At 46.9% G+C, this 18376-nt stretch overlaps 1 protein-coding gene across 1 annotated transcript in view; it reads left to right on the top strand.

Moving 5' to 3' along the window:
- LOC121536037 (kalirin) overlaps positions 1–18376 on the top strand; it is a 43493-nt gene that overhangs the window by 17413 nt on the left and 7704 nt on the right. Inside the window, 8 exon segments of the mRNA XM_045206344.1 lie at positions 5823–5915; positions 6124–6235; positions 6334–6524; positions 7684–7785; positions 8254–8338; positions 8341–8407; positions 9247–9349; positions 15771–16035. Coding sequence (XP_045062279.1) covers positions 5823–5915; positions 6124–6235; positions 6334–6524; positions 7684–7785; positions 8254–8338; positions 8341–8407; positions 9247–9349; positions 15771–16035 — 1018 coding nt within the window.

The raw sequence follows: 18376 nt of genomic DNA on the forward strand, positions 1-18376 counted from the left end.
AGGATGCAGCTGCGTAGGCAGGAATCACTGGAAACAACCCGCAGCTGCACAGGAGAGGCAGATCCTGAGCACGCCCCCCGATCCACTCCAGACACACCCACATAATGGGGACAAACACACATACAGATACAACAGACAAAGAGGGGACAAAACAAGGAGGAAGGGAAACAGAAAAGGGGAGAGACAAGCTGCCCACATAACAGTACCCCCCCTCAATGGTCGCCACCTGGCGACCCACCAGGCCTGTCAGGGTTGTCGTGATGGAAGTCCGTGATCAGCTGAGGATCCAACACAAAACGCTTAGGGACCCAAGACCTCTCCTCTGGTCCATAACCTTCCCAATCGACTAGGTATTGGAGACCCCTACCCCGCCTCCGAGAGTCCAGGAGCCTACTGACGGTGTAGGCCGGATGGTCGTCAATGAGGCGAACAGGTGGAGGTGGATCTGCCGGCGGACACAAAAGGCTGGAGGACACAGGTTTCAGTTGGGAGACGTGGAAAGTAGGGTGTATCTTCATGGCTGAAGGCAACTTCAAACGAACCGCAGCGGGGTTAATGATGGACTCCACCACAAACGGACCCAGGTACCGAGGAGACAGCTTGCGTGATTTGGTACGAAGAGGTACGTTCTTAGATGACAGCCAAACCTCTTGACCAGGATGGAACACAGGTGCGGGAGTCCTGCTCCTATCCGCTGTCGTCTTGTTCCTGTCGGTGGTCCGAGCAACGCTTCCCGAGCGTCGCTCCACACTCTCTGGCAGCGGCGGAGGTTCTCCTGAACCGAAGGAACAGCCAATTCCTTCTCCTGAGCAGGAAACAGAGGGGGGTTGATAACCCATGGTAACTCGAAGGGTGAAAGGCCGGTGGCAGAGGTGGTGAGGGAGTTGTGGGCGTACTCTATCCAAGGCAGATGTTTGGCCCAGGATGATGGATGTTGAGCAGCCACACAACGAAGGGTTGCTTCGAGGTTTTGATTGGCTCTTTCTGTTTGACCGTTGGTCTGGGGATGAAACCCTGAGGACAGACTAACGGAAGCACCCAAAGCAGAACAGAAAACCTTCCAAACACAGGAAGTAAACTGTGGGCCTCTATCAGATACGATGTCCACAGGTATTCCATGGGGACGGAATACATGTTGGACTAGGAGGTCCGCTGTCTCACTGGCAGACGGTAATTTTGGTAATGCTATATAGTGAACAGATTTAGAGAATCTGTCCACAATGGTAAGTATAGTATCATTACCTTCAGACTTGGGTAGGCCGGTGACAAAATCTATGGCTATGTGGGACCAGGGACGGCTGGGAACTGGGAGGGGTAGCAGCAGCCCGAAGGGGATTGATGGGAGGCTTTGCCCCGAGCACAGGTTGAACAGGCTGCCACAAAAGCCCGAACGTCAGTTTCCATTGAAGGCCACCAAAAATGTCTCCTAAGCAGCGTCAACGTGCGTCTCATCCCAGGGTGACCAGCAAAAGCGGGAGGTGTGAATCCACTGCAACACCTGAGACCGGACCATCTCGGGAACAAAGAGTAGGTTGGGAGGTCCATCACCCGGTCCCGGGTCCGTGGCAAGTGCAGTCTTCACAAGAGACTCGATCTCCCACTGTACTGCCGCCACGACGCATGAGGAAGGCAGGACTGCCTCAGGCTCGCTGGTCTCCGAAGGGTCAGCAAACTGGCGGGACAAAGCATCTGGTTTAACATTTCTTGACCCCGGTCTGTATGTAAGAATAAAGTTAAACCTACTAAAAAACAGGGCCCATCTGGCTTGGCGTGAGTTGAGTCTCTTAGTGGCTTGGATGTAAGCCAAGTTTTTGTGGTCTGTCCAGACCACAAACGGCAGTTCAGCTCCATCCAGCCAGTGCCGCCATTCTTCCAGTGCTAGCTTGACCGCCAGCAGTTCCCAGTTTCCAACGTCGTAATTCCGTTCTGTGGGTGACAATTTCTTGGAGAAAAAAGCACAGGGGTGAAGCTTTTGGTCAGTGGGGGAGCGCTGGGAGAGGACTGCTCCCACACCTGAGTCCGACGCGTCCACCTCCACAACAAACTGCAGAGAGGTATTGGGGTGTATCAACACGGGGAGGTGGAAAACAGTTCCTTCAAAACCCCTACCGCCTGCTCCGCCTCAGGGGACCACAGAAAAGGGACTTTTGGGGATGTGAGTCTAGTAAGGGGTGCCACCACTTTACTAAAACCCTTAATGAATCTACGGTAGAAGTTAGCAAAGCCTAAAAATCGTTGAAGTTGCTTACGGGTGGTGGGTGTGGGCCATTCCGTCACTGCCCGGATCTTCTCGGGGTCCGCCTTCACCTGCCCGCTCTCAATTATGAAACCAAGGAACGATGTAGACTGTTTGTGGAACTCACACTTTTCTGCTTTGACGTACAGCTTGTTCTCCAAGAGCCGTTGAAGGACTTGACGGACGTGTGACTCATGCTCCTCGGGTGACTTGGAAAAACAAGAATATCATCCAGGTATACAAAGACAAAACGGTTCAAAAAATCCCTAAGAACATCGTTCACCATGGCTTGGAAAACAGCAGGGGCGTTTGAGAGCCCAAAGGGCATGACCAAATACTCAAAATGTCCCAGTGGAGTGTTGAAAGCGGTTTTCCACTCATCTCCCTTTCGAATTCGGACAAGGTGATAAGCGTTCCTGAGGTCGAGCTTGGAGAAAACTGTGGCGCCATGCAGAGGTTCAAAAGCAGAGTTGATGAGTGGAAGGGGATACTTGTTTTTAACAGTTATGTTGTTTAAACCCCTGAAATCGATACAGGGGCGTAACGACTTGTCTTTCTTTTCCACGAAAAAGAAACCTGCACCCAAAGGAGACGACGAGGGACGGATTATGCCCGAGGCCAGAGAATCACCAATATACTGCTCCATTGCCTCTCTTTCCGGTCGGGACAGATTGTATAAGCGACTAGAGGGCAAGGGAGCACCAGGAAGCAGTTCAATAGGGCAATCATAAGGCCTATGTGGTGGTAGAGACAGAGCCTTGTCCTTACTGAAAACCTCCGCTAAGTCATGGTATTCTTTGGGGACAGATGACAGATCGAGAGGAGCTGAGGGATGAGTTGGGTTACTCTTAGTGGGGGAACCGCTGACCTAAGGCACTCTGAATGGCAGTTAGTGCTCCAACTGAGAATGGTGTGACGTGTCCAATCAATTTGTGGGTTGTGAAGAGCCAACCAGGGGAAGCCAAGGATTAGGGAGGTAGCTGAGCCAGACATAACTCTTAACTGAATGCTTTCACAATGATTGCCAGAAATCACTAGGGGAAACGGGGTGGTTTGATGAGTTATCTCCGCGAGGAGGCGCCCATCAAGGGCTGTGACCCGAATGGGGGTAGGTAGTGGCTCCATGGGGATACGAGCTTGTGTAACGAACTGGTGGCTAATAAAGTTGTCTTCTGCACCTGAGTCTATGAGAGCTGAGAGTGGCAGGGAATGACTCTGGAAACGTAAGGTTACAGGTACTTGTAATCGGGGAATGATGGGTTCAGGATCTAACTCTGGGCTCGCAAGTAGACCCACCGTTACGAGCGAGCCTTGTCTTTTGGTCGCTTAGGGCATGTAGCCAGAATGTGTGTGGCGTCTCCACAATACAGGCACTCACCCGCCTGGAGGCGCCGTTGCCGCTCTGCTGGAGGTAGTCGAGCTCGACCCACTTGCATAGGTTCCTCCTCTGTGCTCGGGATGGGATCAGGAACAAGAAGCTGCCGGCTCCGGGGAGGCGAGTCTCGAGTGGTTGAAGGCTGGGGAACTCGTCCTCCTAGATGTGGCCGACCGCCTCTCTCCCGACGCCTCTCCCGCAACCGGTTGTCTAGCTTAATGGACAGGGAAACGAGAGAATGTAAATCATGTGGCTCATCACGAGCAGCCAGTTCATCCTTAATGGCTTCATTCAAACCGTTTAGAAATGCTCCTTGAAGTGCCACATTGTTCCACTTGGAGTCCGCTGCCAACGTCCAGAACTCAATAGAGTACTCAGCCACACTGTTAGAACCCTGCCTCAAATTAAAAAGTATCTTGGAGGAATTACCCACATGGTCAGGATGGTCAAAAACGGTCTTCAATTCAGCAGAAAAATCAGCAAAAGTCAATCCAGTCAAAGTTTGATTTGAGCACACAGCCTCAGCCCAAACCAGAGCTTTCCCTCTTAACAGCCCCAGAACATAATGTACCTTAGAGGAATCAGTAGAAAACGACAGTGGTCTCTGCCGAAAAATCAAGTCACACTGAAGCAAAAATCCCCGGCACTTGTCCAATTCTCCATTGAACGGTTCAGGCGACGTGACCGGGGGTTCCCGATGGAACGAAGCCTGCATAATGTCCGAGGAAACAACTTGGGGTGCATCAAACTGGGGGTCAGAGAGAGATGGAGAACTGATAACAGACAATTTAGAGACTTGCGTAGTTAACTGACACCTGGTTCAGCAGTTGATGATTATCTTCCAAAAGAGTCCGAATCAATTGGTCATGCTGTCCTAGCAACGTTCCTTGAGCCTGGATAGCTTGTTGGAAGCTGTCTTCGTTTGCCCCGTGCTGTTTCTCTGTTGGGTCCATGGCCAGATCGTTCTGTTACGCTATGGTTAAACCCAGCACTCAGAGAAACACAACACGACTAAGGGAGTGGAAGAAACAAAAAATATTTTAATAAAAGTTCAATTAGTCTTAGTCCAAAAAACAACTGAATAAAAGGAACAGAGTGGGCTAGTCGGCTCCGGAGGAAGGAGAGGCTGAGGCAGGCAGGCAGGCAGGAAGGCAGGCAGGCAGGTTGGGAGGTATGTCTGAACTGAAGACAAAACAAACGACAGGTTAAGGAGAGTAAAAAGCCAGGCTGAAGACAAAGACAATATAACTTTACTGGTGAGCCAAGTTACCGCTCTAGTAAGAACAACGATCTGGCGCCGGTGGAGAGCCATGCCCAGGAATTAGTAGTGCAGGTTGATGAGAGAATAGGATGCAGCTGCGTAGGTAGGAATCACTGGAAACAACCCGCAGCTGCACAGGAGAGGCAGATCCTGAGCACGCCCCCCGATCCACTCCAGACACACCCACATAATGGGGACAAACACACATACAGATACAACAGACAAAGAGGGGACAAAACAAGGAGGAAGGGAAACAGAAAAGGGAGAGACAAGCTGCCCACATAACACCTGGGGCTCTGTGGGGTCTGTTTGTGTTTGTGAACAGAGCCCCAGGCCCAGCTTGCTTAGGGGACTCTTCTCCAGGTTCATCTCTCTGTAGGTGATGGCTTTGTTATGGAAGGTTTGGGAATCGCTTCCTTTTAGGTGGTTGTGGAAATTAACGGCTCTTTTCTGGATTTTGATCATTAGCGGGTATCGGCCTAAATCTGCTCTGCATGCATTATTTGGTGTTTTACGTTGTACACAGAGGATATTTTTTGCAGAATTCTGCATGCGGAGTCTCAATTTGGTGTTTGTCCCATTTTGTGAATTCTTGGTTGGTGAGCAGACCCCAGACCACACAACCATAAAGGGCAATGGGTTCTATAACTGATTCAAGTATTTATTGCCAGATCCTAATTGGTATGTCAAATTTTATGTTCCTTTTGATGGCATAGAAGGCCCTTCTTGCCTTGTCTCTCAGATCATTTCACAGCTTTCTCTTTCTTTCTCTCTCTCTCACTCTCTCTCAATCTCTCTCGTCCACATCTCAGCATAATACAGTTAGTCTGCTAGCCTGTAGATGGCTACAACTGTTCAGCCATGATCTTACACTGTGTGTGTGTGTGTGTGTGTGTGTGTGTGTGTGTGTGTGTGTGTGTGTGTGTGTGTGTGTGTGTGTGTGTGTGTAGGAGGTCCAGAGGAGGCATGGTCTTGCTAACTCTATCTCCTCAGCGCTCATCAAGCCGGTTCAGCGCATCACCAAGTACCAGCTCCTTCTCAAGGTACAGAACATGAGAAATACTGATGTGTGTTGGTTTAACAAGAAGACACTATCCTTACGCTATCTTCTCTCTCGCTCTCTCACTCTCTCTCTCGCTCTCTCTCTCGCTCTCGCTCTCGCTCTCTCTCTCTCTCTCTCTCTCTCTCGCTCTCTCTCTCTCTCTCTCTCTCTCTCTCTCTCTCTCTCTCGCTCTCTCTCTCTGAGTCCAGGAGTTGTTGGCTTGTTGTGAGGAGGGGAAAGGTGAGATCAAGGAAGGTCTGGACGTCATGCTGAGTGTTCCAAAGCGAGCCAACGATGCCATGCATGTTAGCATGCTAGAGGGTAAGGTGATGTCACATCCTGCTGTATGATGTCACTTTCTGCAGTATGATGTCACATCATTCTGTATGACATCACATCCTGCTGTATTCCTATCCCAGGTCTGGAGGAGGGCTTGGAGGTGCAGGGAGAGCTCCTCCTGCAGGATACCTTCCAGGTGTGGGATCCCAAATCCCTGATCAGGAAAGGCCGGGAACGGCACCTGTTCCTGTTTGAGCTCTCGCTGGTCTTCAGTAAAGAGATAAAGGACTCCTCCGGACGCACCAAGTACCTCTACAAGAGCAGGCTGAGGGTACTATACTATACCCTACTATACTATACCATACCATACCATACCATACCATACTATACTATACTATACTATACCCTACTATACTATACCCTACTATACCATACCATACCATACCATACCATACCATACAATACTATACTATACTATACTATACTATACATTTTAGTCATTTAGCAGACACTCTTATCCAGAGCGACTTACAATTAGCTATACTACACTACACTATACCATACTATACTATATTATACTATACCATACTCTACCATACTATACCATACCATACCATACCATACTATACTATACTATACCATACTACACTACACTACACTACACTACACTACACTATACTATATTATACCCTACTATACTATACCCTACTATACCATACTATACTATACTATACTATACTATACTATACTATACTATACTATACTATACTATACTATACTATACTATACTATACTATACATTTAAGTCATTTAGCAGACACTCTTATCCAGAGCGACTTACAATTAGCTATACTACACTACACTATACCATACTATACTATATTATACTCTGCTATACTATACCATACCATACCATACCATACCATACCATACTATACTATACCATACTATACCATACTATACCATACTATACCATACTATACTATACTATACTATACTATACTATACTATACTATACCATACTATACCATACTATACCATACTATACTATACCATACCATACTATACTATACTATACTATACTATACTATACTATACTATACCATACTATACTATACCCTACTATACCATACTATACCATACTATACCATACCATACCATACCATACCATACCATACCATACTATACTATAATATACTATACTATACTATACTATACCATACCATAACATACTACACTATACCATACCATACTATACTATACTATACTATACTATACTATACTATACTATACTATAGCACACCATACCATACTATACTATACTATACTATACTATACTATACTATACTATACTATACCACACCATGTACCTCTACAACAGCAGGCTGAGGGTATGGCTACGCCACATATATACTTACATGCATTCTACATCCCATATACCCCACCTCATTTCCCAAAGGAAACACTAACTGTCTTGTGTCCTCTTCCAGACGTCAGAGTTGGGGGTGACAGAGCACATTGAGGGGGACCCCTGTAAGTTTGCTCTGTGGGTGGGCCGTACCCCCACCTCGGACAACAAGACCGTCCTCAAGGTAACAGCCAAATATATTATCACGTGCACTCTCCTACTGCATGTCATCTCTGGTGAACCTTTTCACGTGCACTCTCCTACTGCATGTCATCTCTGGTGAACCTTTTCACGTGCACTCTCCTCTGATGTAGCTTCTGTTGTGCTTTCCTATATTTACTTTACAAGTTCTCCCTATCTGTTTGTCTTGTTCTATCACTCTCTCCTCACCTCTACCCTTCTCTCTCTCTCTCTCTCTCTCCCTCCATCCCTCTCGCCCTCCCTCCCTCTCTCTCTCTCTCTCCCTCTCTCTCTCTCTCTCTCTCTCTCTCTCTCTCTCTCTCTCTCTCGCTCTCGCTCTCGCTCTCTTCTCTCTCTCTCTCTCTCTCTCTCTCTCTCTCTCTCTCTCTCTCTCTCTCTCTCTCTCTCTCTCTCTCTCTCTCTCTCTCTCTCTCTCTCTCTCTCTCTCTCCCTCCCTCCCTCCTTCACCCAGGCCTCATCTCTGGAGCTGAAGCAGGAATGGGTGCGTAGCGTGCGTCAGGTGATCCAGGAGAGGCGTGGCCATCTAAGAGGGGCGCTGAGGAGCCCATCCCCCTCCCCAAGACCCCCGCCCCCACCCTGGTCCGCACGCGCAGCATCAACAGGAGGTCCGTACACATGCACACACACACACATGCACACACACGCACACACACACACACACACACACACACACACACACACACACTCTCTCTCAACCTCTTTTTCCTCTCTCTCTCTCTCTTGTATCTTGTACCTCTGAGATGGTTGTACAGTTTGTATTACTTGCAAGACAGAGAAGTGGGTTTGAGTGTTTTTATTATAGAATTAGAAATTAGAATACTAGAATGGTCATGAACCTTCTTATGATGGGATAAAGGTCAGCCATTTTGGTCAGGGAGTTGTTCAACCATGGTTTGCCAGTGCTGTGACAAGATATTGTGTAAAATAATGAATTTGAATAATTTATCTGCACTGTGTGTTTGTTAGCTAGCTAGCCAGACAGTTTTAGAGGAATTATTCTATTAATTTTTCAAATTAACTGCCAATATGCCAACATTCCATTCAAACAATGCAGTCAATCCACAGCCATACACTGGCTGAAATCAGTTGATGATAGGACTTAGACAAGTTGTAAATGCAACAATGCTGATATTGTATCATATAATATCACTCTCAGCTTTCCAAGAAAACAAACGTTTAGACATTTATGGTCTGTTTACATATATTTTATTTATTTATAATTACATGTATATGACTATATTTTAGGTTGACAATAATTGGATTATGCCTCTACTGCCATTCATTCCAATTAGACTGGTTTGAATTTCTCCCTGACCAATATGGCTGCCATTTTCACCCCATTCTGGAACTTTAATAGGATCTCTATGGTTTTTATCATGTAAGTGTCATCAGGTTGTGCGTGTACGTGTCATGATATTTTTTGTGTGTACGCGTCACCCCCCAGAGACACCAATGAGGATGCAGACAGCCTGGGAGATGCCAGCAGCCAGCCGGACACCGTCTCCATTGCCTCCCGCACCTCTCAGAACACAGCAGACAGCGACAAGGTAGAGATAGACTACACTACCCAGCAGCCACCACTGTTTACACAAAAAGTACCCAAGAGTGATCTGTTCTAAATGTATATATACTCATACAGAGACTCTATGAGAATCTAAGAGTGTATGAGTTTTTATTGTCGTTCTATGAGTTTCTATGAGCAATACTTCTCCCCTCCTCTGAGGCAGTCCAGTACAGTGAGGGCCAAAACAGCACCAGAGGGGTGTGTCCCCAAAACAATAGACCAGTCCAATGACCTCATCCCTGCAGCCGTAGCTGTGTGTGTGCGTGTGTGTGCATGTGTGTGTGTGTGTTATGAGGGTGAGAGAGAGGGTGTTCCCCTCACACAGTGTTTAAAGTCATTCTGATACTTTTGGGGAAGAGTTTCACCAGTGCTGTCCTGGTATGTATACATTTATGTAAATCTTGGATGTTTTATTTAGATTTTGTGTTAAGGTTTTTGTATGTAAATATGTAATCGTATTAATATAAATATATATTACTATACACATTATTATGACTCTATTCAATCAAAACTGGCAACCCAGAGTTTCAGGGCTATTGAACCCTATTCAATTAGAACTGGCAACCCAGAGTTACAGGACTATTGAACCCTATTCAATCAGTACTGGCAACCCAGAGTTTCAGGTTAATTGACCCATATTTTGTGTTTAGGTTTTTTTATGTAAATATGTACCCGTAATAATATAAATATATATTACTATACACATTACTGTATTATGACCATATTATTATGATATGGTCATTTAGCAAACACTCTTAACTAGGATGACTGACGGAAGAGTCAACACAGATAGTAAGGCAATGCAGGAATCAAACCCACAACCTTGCTGTTGCAGCACCATGCCTCTAGACTAACCCACTGAGCAAATATTTTATGATTTTATGTATTTGTTTGTATGTAGCCTATGTAAGTGTGTGTGTGTATGCGGTCACAACCAAACTGTTCAGAGCTGAGTGTACTTTCACCATCAGGACTAGTACTCTACTGTGAGTTCTCTTCCCAGTTTGTACTGTTCACTTTCACAATATCTGTCTCAGTTGCTCTCTCTCTCTCTCTCTCTCTCTCTCTCTCTCTCTCTCTCTCTCTTTCTCTCAGTCTCTCTATCTTCCCATTCTCTCTCGCTCTCGCTCTCGCTCTCTCTCTCTCTCTCTCTCTCTCTCTCTCTCTGTCCCTCTGGTCTGTCTCTCTCGGTCTGTCTCTCTCCCTGTTGGGAAAGCTGTGTCCTTATGGCGGGATTCCCAAAACATCTGTAAATGATTTGGATGGGGAACACCCCAACAGTCCCCATGGAGTATGTGTGTTGTGTGTGTGTGTGTGTGTGTGTGTGTGTGTGTGTGTGTGTGTGTGTGTGTGTGTGTGTGTGTGTGTGCTCGATAACAGCTAGTTCCTAGAAGGATAGCCGTGATTTACATATTCACATATTTATCCAATCAGCATGTTTCTCTCGCAGAGGGACTCTAAAGCATGGAGGACCAGATACAGTGGCTTGCGAAAGTATTCACCCCCCTTGGCATTTTTCCTATTTTGTTGCCATACAACCTGGAATTAAAATTGATTTTGGGGGGGTTTGTATAATTTGATTTACACAACATGCCTACCACTTTGAAGATGCAAAATAAAATAAAAAAGTGGAACAAACAAGAAATAAGACAAAAAAACAGAAAACTTGAGCGTGCATAACTATTCACCCCCCCAAAGTCAATACTTTGTAGAGCCACCTTTTGCAGCAATTACAGCTGCAAGTCTCTTGGGGTATGTCTCTATAAGCTAGGCACATCTAGCCACTGGGATTTTTGCCCGTTCTTCAAGGCAAAACTGCTCCAGCTCCTTCAAGTTGGATGGGTTCCACTGGTGTACAGCAATCTTTAAGTCATACCACAGATTCTCAATTGGATTGAGGTCTGGGCTTTGACTAGGCCATTCCAAGACATTTCAATGTTTCCCCTTAAACCACTCGAGTGTTGCCTTAGCAGTATGCTTAGGGTCATTGTCCTGCTGGAAGGTGAACCTCCGTCCCAGTCTCAAATCTCTGGAAGACTGAAACAGGTTTCCCTCAAGAATTTCCCCTGTATTTAGCGCCATCCATCATTCCTTCAATTCTGACCAGTTTCCCAGTACCTGCCGATGAAAAACATCCCCACAGCATGATGCTGCCACCACCATGCTTCACTGTGGGAATGGTGTTCTCGGGGTGATGAGAGGTGTTGGGTTTGCGCCAGACATAGTGTTTTCCTTGATGGCCAAAAGCTCAATTTTAGTCTCATCTGACCAGAGTCAAATCAAATCAAATCAAATCAAATTTTATTGGTCACATGCGCCGAATACAACAGGTGCAGACATTACAGTGAAATGCTTACTTACAGCCCTTAACCAACAGTGCATTTATTTTAAACAAAAAGTAAGAATAAAACAACAACAAAAAAGTGTTGAGAAAAAAAGAGCAGAAGTAAAAATAAAGTGACAGTAGGGAGGCTATATATACAATAGAATAAAGTGACAGTAGGGAGGCTATATATACAGGGGGTACCGTTGCATAGTCAATGTGCGGGGGGCACCGGCTAGTTGAGGTAGTTGAGGTAATATGTACATGTGGGTAGAGTTAAAGTGACTATGCATAAATACTTAACAGAGTAGCAGCAGCGTAAAAAGTATGGGGTGGGGGGGCAGTGCAAATAGTCCGGGTAGCCATGATTAGCTGTTCAGGAGTCTTATGGCTTGGGGGTAGAAGCTGTTGAGAAGTCTTTTTGGACCTAGACTTGGCACTCCGGTACCGCTTGCCGTGCGGTAGCAGAGAGAACAGTCTATGACTAGGGTGACTGGAGTCTTTGACAATTTTGAGGGCCTTCCTCTGACACCGCCTGGTATAGAGGTCCTGGATGGCAGGGAGCTTTGCCCCTGTGATGTACTGGGCCGTACGCACTACCCTCTGTAGTGCCTTGCGGTCAGAGGCCAAGCAGTTGCCATACCAGGCGGTGATGCAACCAGTCAGGATGCTCTCGATGGTGCAGCTGTAGAATTTTTTGAGGATCTGAGGACCCATGCCAAATCTTTTTAGTCTCCTGAGGGGGAATAGGCTTTGTCGTGCCCTCTTCACGACTGTCTTGGTGTGTTTGGACCATGATAGTTCGTTGGTGATGTGGACACCAAGGAACTTGAAGCTCTCAACCTGTTCCACTACAGCCCCGTCGATGAGAATGGGGGCATGCTCAGTCCTCTTTTTTTTCCTGTAGTCCACAATCATCTCCTTTGTCTTGGTCACGTTGAGGGAGAGGTTGTTGTCCTGGCACCACACGGCCAGATCTCTGACCTCCTCCCTATAGGCTGTCTCATCGTTGTCGGTGATCAGGCCTACCACTGTTGTGTCGTCGGCAAACTTAATGATGGTGTTGGAGTCGTGCCTGGCCATGCAGTCATGGGTGAACAGAGAGTACAGGAGGGGACTGAGCACGCACCCCTGAGGGGCCCCCCGTGTTGAGGATCAGTGTGGCAGATGTGTTGTTACCTACCCTTACCACCTGGGGGGCGGCCCGTCAGGAAGTCCAGGATCCAGTTGCAGAGGGAGGTGTTTAGTCCCAGGATCCTTAGCTTAGTGATGAGCTTTGAGGGCACTATGGTGTTGAATGCTGAGCTGTAGTCAATGAATAGCATTCTCACGTAGGTGTTCCTCTTGTCCAGGTGGGAAAGGGCAGTGTGGAGTGCGATAGAGATTGCATCATCTGTGGATCTGTTGGGGCGGTATGCAAATTGGAGTGGGTCTAGGGTTTCTGGGATTATGCTGTTGATGTGAGCCATGACCAGTCTTTCAAAGCACTTCATGGCTACAGACGTCAGTGCCACGGGTCGGTAGTCATTTAGGCAGGTTATCTTAGAGTTCTTGGGCACGGGGACTATGGTGGTCTGCTTGAAACATGTTGGTATTACAGACTCAGTCAGGGACATGTTGAAAATGTCAGTGAAGACACTTGCCAGTTGGTCAGCACATGCTCGGAGTACACGTCCTGGTAATCCGTCTGGCCCTGCGGCCTTGTGAATGTTGACCTGCTTAAAAGTCTTACTCACATCGGCTACGGAGAGCGTGATCACATAGTCGTCCGGAACAGCTGGTGCTCTCATGCATGCTTCAGTGTTGCTTGCCTCGAAGCGAGCATAGAAGTGGTTTAGCTCGTCTGGTAGGCTTGTGTCATTGGGCAGCTCGCGGCTGTGCTTCCCTTTGTAGTCTGTAATAGTTTTCAAGCCCTGCCACATCCGACGAGTACCTTCCTCCATATGTTTGGGGAGTCTCCCACATGCGTTTTGGCGAACACCAAACGTGTTTGCTTATTTTTGTCTTTAAGCAATGGCGTTTTTCTGGCCACTCTTCCATAAAGCCCAGCTCTGTGGCGTGTACGGCTTAAAGTGGTCCTATGGACAGATACTCCAATCTCCGCTGTGGAGCTTTGCAGCTCCTTTAGAGTTATCTTTGGTCTCTTTGTTGCCTCTGATTAATGCCCTCCTTGCCTGGTCCGTGAGTTTTGGTGGGCGGCCCTCTCTTGGCAGGTTTGTTGTGGTGCCATATTCTTTCAATTTTTTTATAATGGATTTAATGGTGCTCCGTGGGATGTTCAAAGTTTTGGATATTTTTTTATAACCCAACCCTGATCTATACTTCTCCACAACTTTGTCCCTGACCTGTTTGGAGAGCTCCTTGGTCTTCATGGTGCCGCTTGCTTGGTGGTGCCCCTTGCTTAGTGGTGTTGCAGACTCTGGGGCCTTTCAGAACAGGTGTATATATAATGAGATCATGTGACACTTAGATTGCACACAGGTGGACTTTATTTAACTAATTATGTGACTTCTGAAGGTAATTGGTTGCACCAGAACTTATTTAGGGGCTTCATAGCAAAGGGGGTGAATACATATGCACGCACCACTTTTCCGTTATTTATTTTTTAGAATCTTTTGAAACAAGTTATTTTTTTCATTTCACTTGACCAATTTGGACTATTTTGCTTATGTCCATTACATGAAATCCAAATAAAAATCCATTTAAATTACAGGTTGTAATGCAACAAAATAGGAAAAACGGCAAGGGGGATGAATAGTTTCGCAAGGCACTGTATTATACCTCCTTCGTTCCCTCTCTCCTTGCACTCTCCTTTCTTCCCTCCCTCCCTACCTCTGTTCCTCCTTGCTCTCTCCTCTTCTCCCTCCCTCCTTCCCTCCCTCTGTTCCTCCTTGCACTCTCCTCTTCTCCCTCCCTCCCTCCCTCTGTTCCTCCTTGCACTCTCCTCTTCTCCCTCCCTCCTTCCCTCTGTTCCTCCTTGCACTCTCCTCTTCTCCCTCCCTCCCTCCCTCCCTCTGTTCCTCCTTGCACTCTCCTCTTCTCCCTCCCTCCCTCTGTTCCTCCTTGCACTCTTCTCTTCTCTTCTCCCTCCCTCCCTCCCTCCCTCCCTCCCTCCCTCCCTCCCTCCCTCCCTCCCTCCCTCCCTCCCTCTGTTACTCCTTGCACTCTCCTCTTCTCCCTCCCTTCTTCTCTCCTACCTTCATTCCCTCCTTCCCTATCTTAGACTCCTTTCTTTCCTTTCTTCCCTTCTCTCTCTCCCCTCCTCCCTCTCTCCCTATCTCCCTGTCTCTCCCCTCCTCCCTCTCTCATACCCTCCCTCCCTCTCCCCTCCTCCCTCTCTCATACCCTTCCTCCCTCTCCCCTCCTCCCTCTCTCCCTGTCTCTCCCCTCCTCCCTCTCTCATACCCTCCCTCCCTCTCCCCTCCTCCCTCTCTCCCTGTCTCTCCCCTCCTCCCTCCCTCTCTCCCTCTCTTCCTGTCTCTCTCCTCCTCCCTCTCTCCCTCTCTCCATGTCTCTCCCCTCCTCCCTCTCTCCCTCTCTCCCTCTCTCCATGTCTCTCCCCTCCTCCCGCTCTCCCTCTCTCCATGTCTCTCCCCTCCTCCCGCTCTCCCTTGTTGTGAGTGTTTTCCTTCCTCTCTCTGTACCATAAGGATCAGGTCATGCTCTAGTCAGGTATTTCAAAACACCCAGGCCTGGTGGGGTATACCCCAGAGCCGGTCAAGAGAGGTCATTTGGGGGGATTTACATGTGAGACTATGTGAGATAGTGTGCCTGTCTGTGCCCTGCATACCAGTGTCAACGTTAAGACCATAACTTCTATAGGCCTCAGTCTTTCCTGTCGTTCATAGACTGTTACTTATACTCTAGTCTTTCACTTCTCTCTCAAAGCTTTAGCTCAGATGTTGAAATGACCACATTTTACACAATGTTTTCTTTCTTTATTAAATGAGTGGGGACTAACCGCTAGACAACCTGAGGCCACTCATTTTACACAATGTTAACACTCCCTCTCTCTCTTTCTTTCTCTCTCTCTGTCCTCTCTCCCCTCTCTCTCTCTGCCATCTCTCCCCCTCCTCTCTAGCTGTCCGGTGGCTGTGAGTTGACCGTGGTCCTGTTGGACTTCTCGGCGGGCGGTGCCGAGGAGCTGAGTGTTCGTTGCGGTCAGACCGTGGAGCTAGTGGAGCGGTCCAGTGAGCGATCTGGCTGGTGTCTGGTCAGGACCACAGACCACACCCCCCCACAGGAGGGCCTGGTACCCATGAGCGCCCTCTGCCTTTCCCACTCCCACAGCACTGACATGGACGGCTTGATGCCTGCCGCCACCAACACTGCCACCGCTGGGAAAGGTGGGACTGGGGTGGAATGCGTGGGAACGTATGGGGAGTTCCATTATGAAAGTCATTTTGATACTTTTGTAAAAAGTGTTTGTTGTTTTAGCTGAATTCCTAGTGGTTTTACCTTGGTGAGTTCTGCAGAGTTACTTTCTCACTCTTGGAGGTTCAGAAACACTGTGTCAGTCCAGTCTGGTGGCCTTCAAACAGGAAGTGGTATTTTTGTTCTTGGGTCACTTCCTCTCTGCTGCCTTTCATTTTCTGTTTAATCTAGGGGAGATTTCAACATCACACGCAAGAACCTTCTCAACTATAGACTTAAGAAGAAAGTTAAGCAAAGTTGCTATTCCTCAAAAAGGTTCTTGGAAATTGTCTGCGCAATTTCTTATGTTTCTCCTTTCTCCTCAAAAATGTTATTGGAAATGTTCTTAATTCCAAGATAGCTAAACCCTTGTCTTAAACTCAGGGCAGTGAGAGAAAAAGCTAATGAAAGCAATTGAACAAACTTCATCTGAAAGTTTCAGTATTGATTATTTCAAACCCAAGAACATGTTTTAGAACAGTAATCTCAGTAAGAAATATGCTAACATGATTGCTATTGCTAGCTAGATATCTAGCTAAAACGGTTGCCTAGCAACAAACATCTTAAGAAGATTTGCAAGAAGATATTTGAGAAGTTTGTAAGAAAATCATTAAATCGTAAGATATTGTTGAGGAATTGCACTTAAACTATCTTATGAGACTTCTTTTTTTCTTCTTAAGAATCTTCTTAAGTTTTTTGCGTAAGAAGTGTTTTGTGAATCTGGGCCCTGGACTCCAGCCGAAGAGAGAGGGAAGGTAGATAAAGAGAGAGGGAAGAAAAGACCAGAAACAGAAAGGAGCTTTAGATGACGGTAGTTCAGTCTGACGGGCGTTCACTCAAACAAACAGTCTTCAATCTTTAATACTTTACCTGTGCATTATAAATACAGTTTAGCGTAGTTCCTGAAACTCACTATGGGACTCCCTCTGTGTGTGTGTGTGTTTGTGTGCGTGTGTTTGTGTGCGTGTGTGTGTGTGTGTGTGTGTGTGTGTGTGTGTGTGTGTGTGTGTGTGTGTGTGTGTGTGTGTGTGTGTGTGTGTGTGTGTGTGTGTGTGTGTGTGTGTGTGTGTGTGTGTGTGTGTGTGTGAAGGTTAATGTACAAGCCTGGGTAACTATCGAGCCAGTTTTAATCTCCAGTTTGTTTGGGCAGATCAGAATAAAGAATTCCTGCCTGACCTGAGAACACGCGCACAGACAAACACACACACACACACACACACACACACACACACACACACACACACACACACACACACACACACACACACACACACACACACACAAGGGTAAAGGGAAAGCCACAGGGGGAGTTCATAGGTTTAAACATTGACCTGACTGGCAAACATTGACGCTAAAGTTCAAACCCAACACACACGTCCTGTGTGTGTGTGTGTGTGTGTGTGTGTGTGTGTTTGTTTAGGGCATGGGAATACAATACTAGTAGAAGCACAGCAGGTGAAAACTGCAGTGTCCTACTTTAGAGTGTAACACACATTAAATACATGATCACACAGACACACATTCACACACAATGTCTCTCAATGATTTCACTGATTTCGCTAGTTAACTAACTTAATCCCGCCTCTTTCCTCAGAACTGTTTAGCTCTAACTCCGCCTTTAAACAGTTTAGATCTCAGAGTTCAGTTTAGTTTCAGTCTGGAGTTAGGAGAAGAACCTCTATCTCTCCTTCTCTCTCTCTCTCTCTCTATCTCTCTGTCTCTCTCTGTCTGGGTGATGTGGTAGGGGGAGGCATGCGCAGGGGGAGGGGTTGTTGCTCTTGCTCCAGGGTTTGGGGTTGGATCCTGGGAGAGATTGATGAGACAGGTGAGTGACTGTGTGTGTGTGTTATTATAGCTGACTTTGCTTTGATTTGATCCTCCGTGTTGTTGGATAGAGTGGGAGATAGAGAGGTAGAGAGAGAGAGAGAGAGAGAGAGAGAGAGAGAGAGAGAGAGAGAGAGAGAGAGAGAGAGAGAGAGAGAGAGAGAGAGAGAGAGAGAGAGAGAGAGAGAGAGAGAGAGAGAGAGAGAGAAAGAGAAGAGAGAGAGAGAGAGAGAGAGAGAGAGATTGTAAGAGCAACATGGACACATAAGCTGATGTTTTGCCAGACTAGGAGAATGTTTATCTTCTAACATATCCCATTTACAACACACATACACACACAGATTTGGTGGCCATACCTGTAATTCCTCCACTCCATCTCTCTGCCTCTGTCCGTGTCCATGTCTGTTTGGCTACTAGAATAGTTAGTCAGGTTATACTAGTTAGTCAGGT

Source organism: Coregonus clupeaformis, chromosome 22 (assembly GCF_020615455.1).
Source record: "Coregonus clupeaformis isolate EN_2021a chromosome 22, ASM2061545v1, whole genome shotgun sequence".
Taxonomy (NCBI): Eukaryota; Metazoa; Chordata; class Actinopteri; order Salmoniformes; family Salmonidae; genus Coregonus; species Coregonus clupeaformis.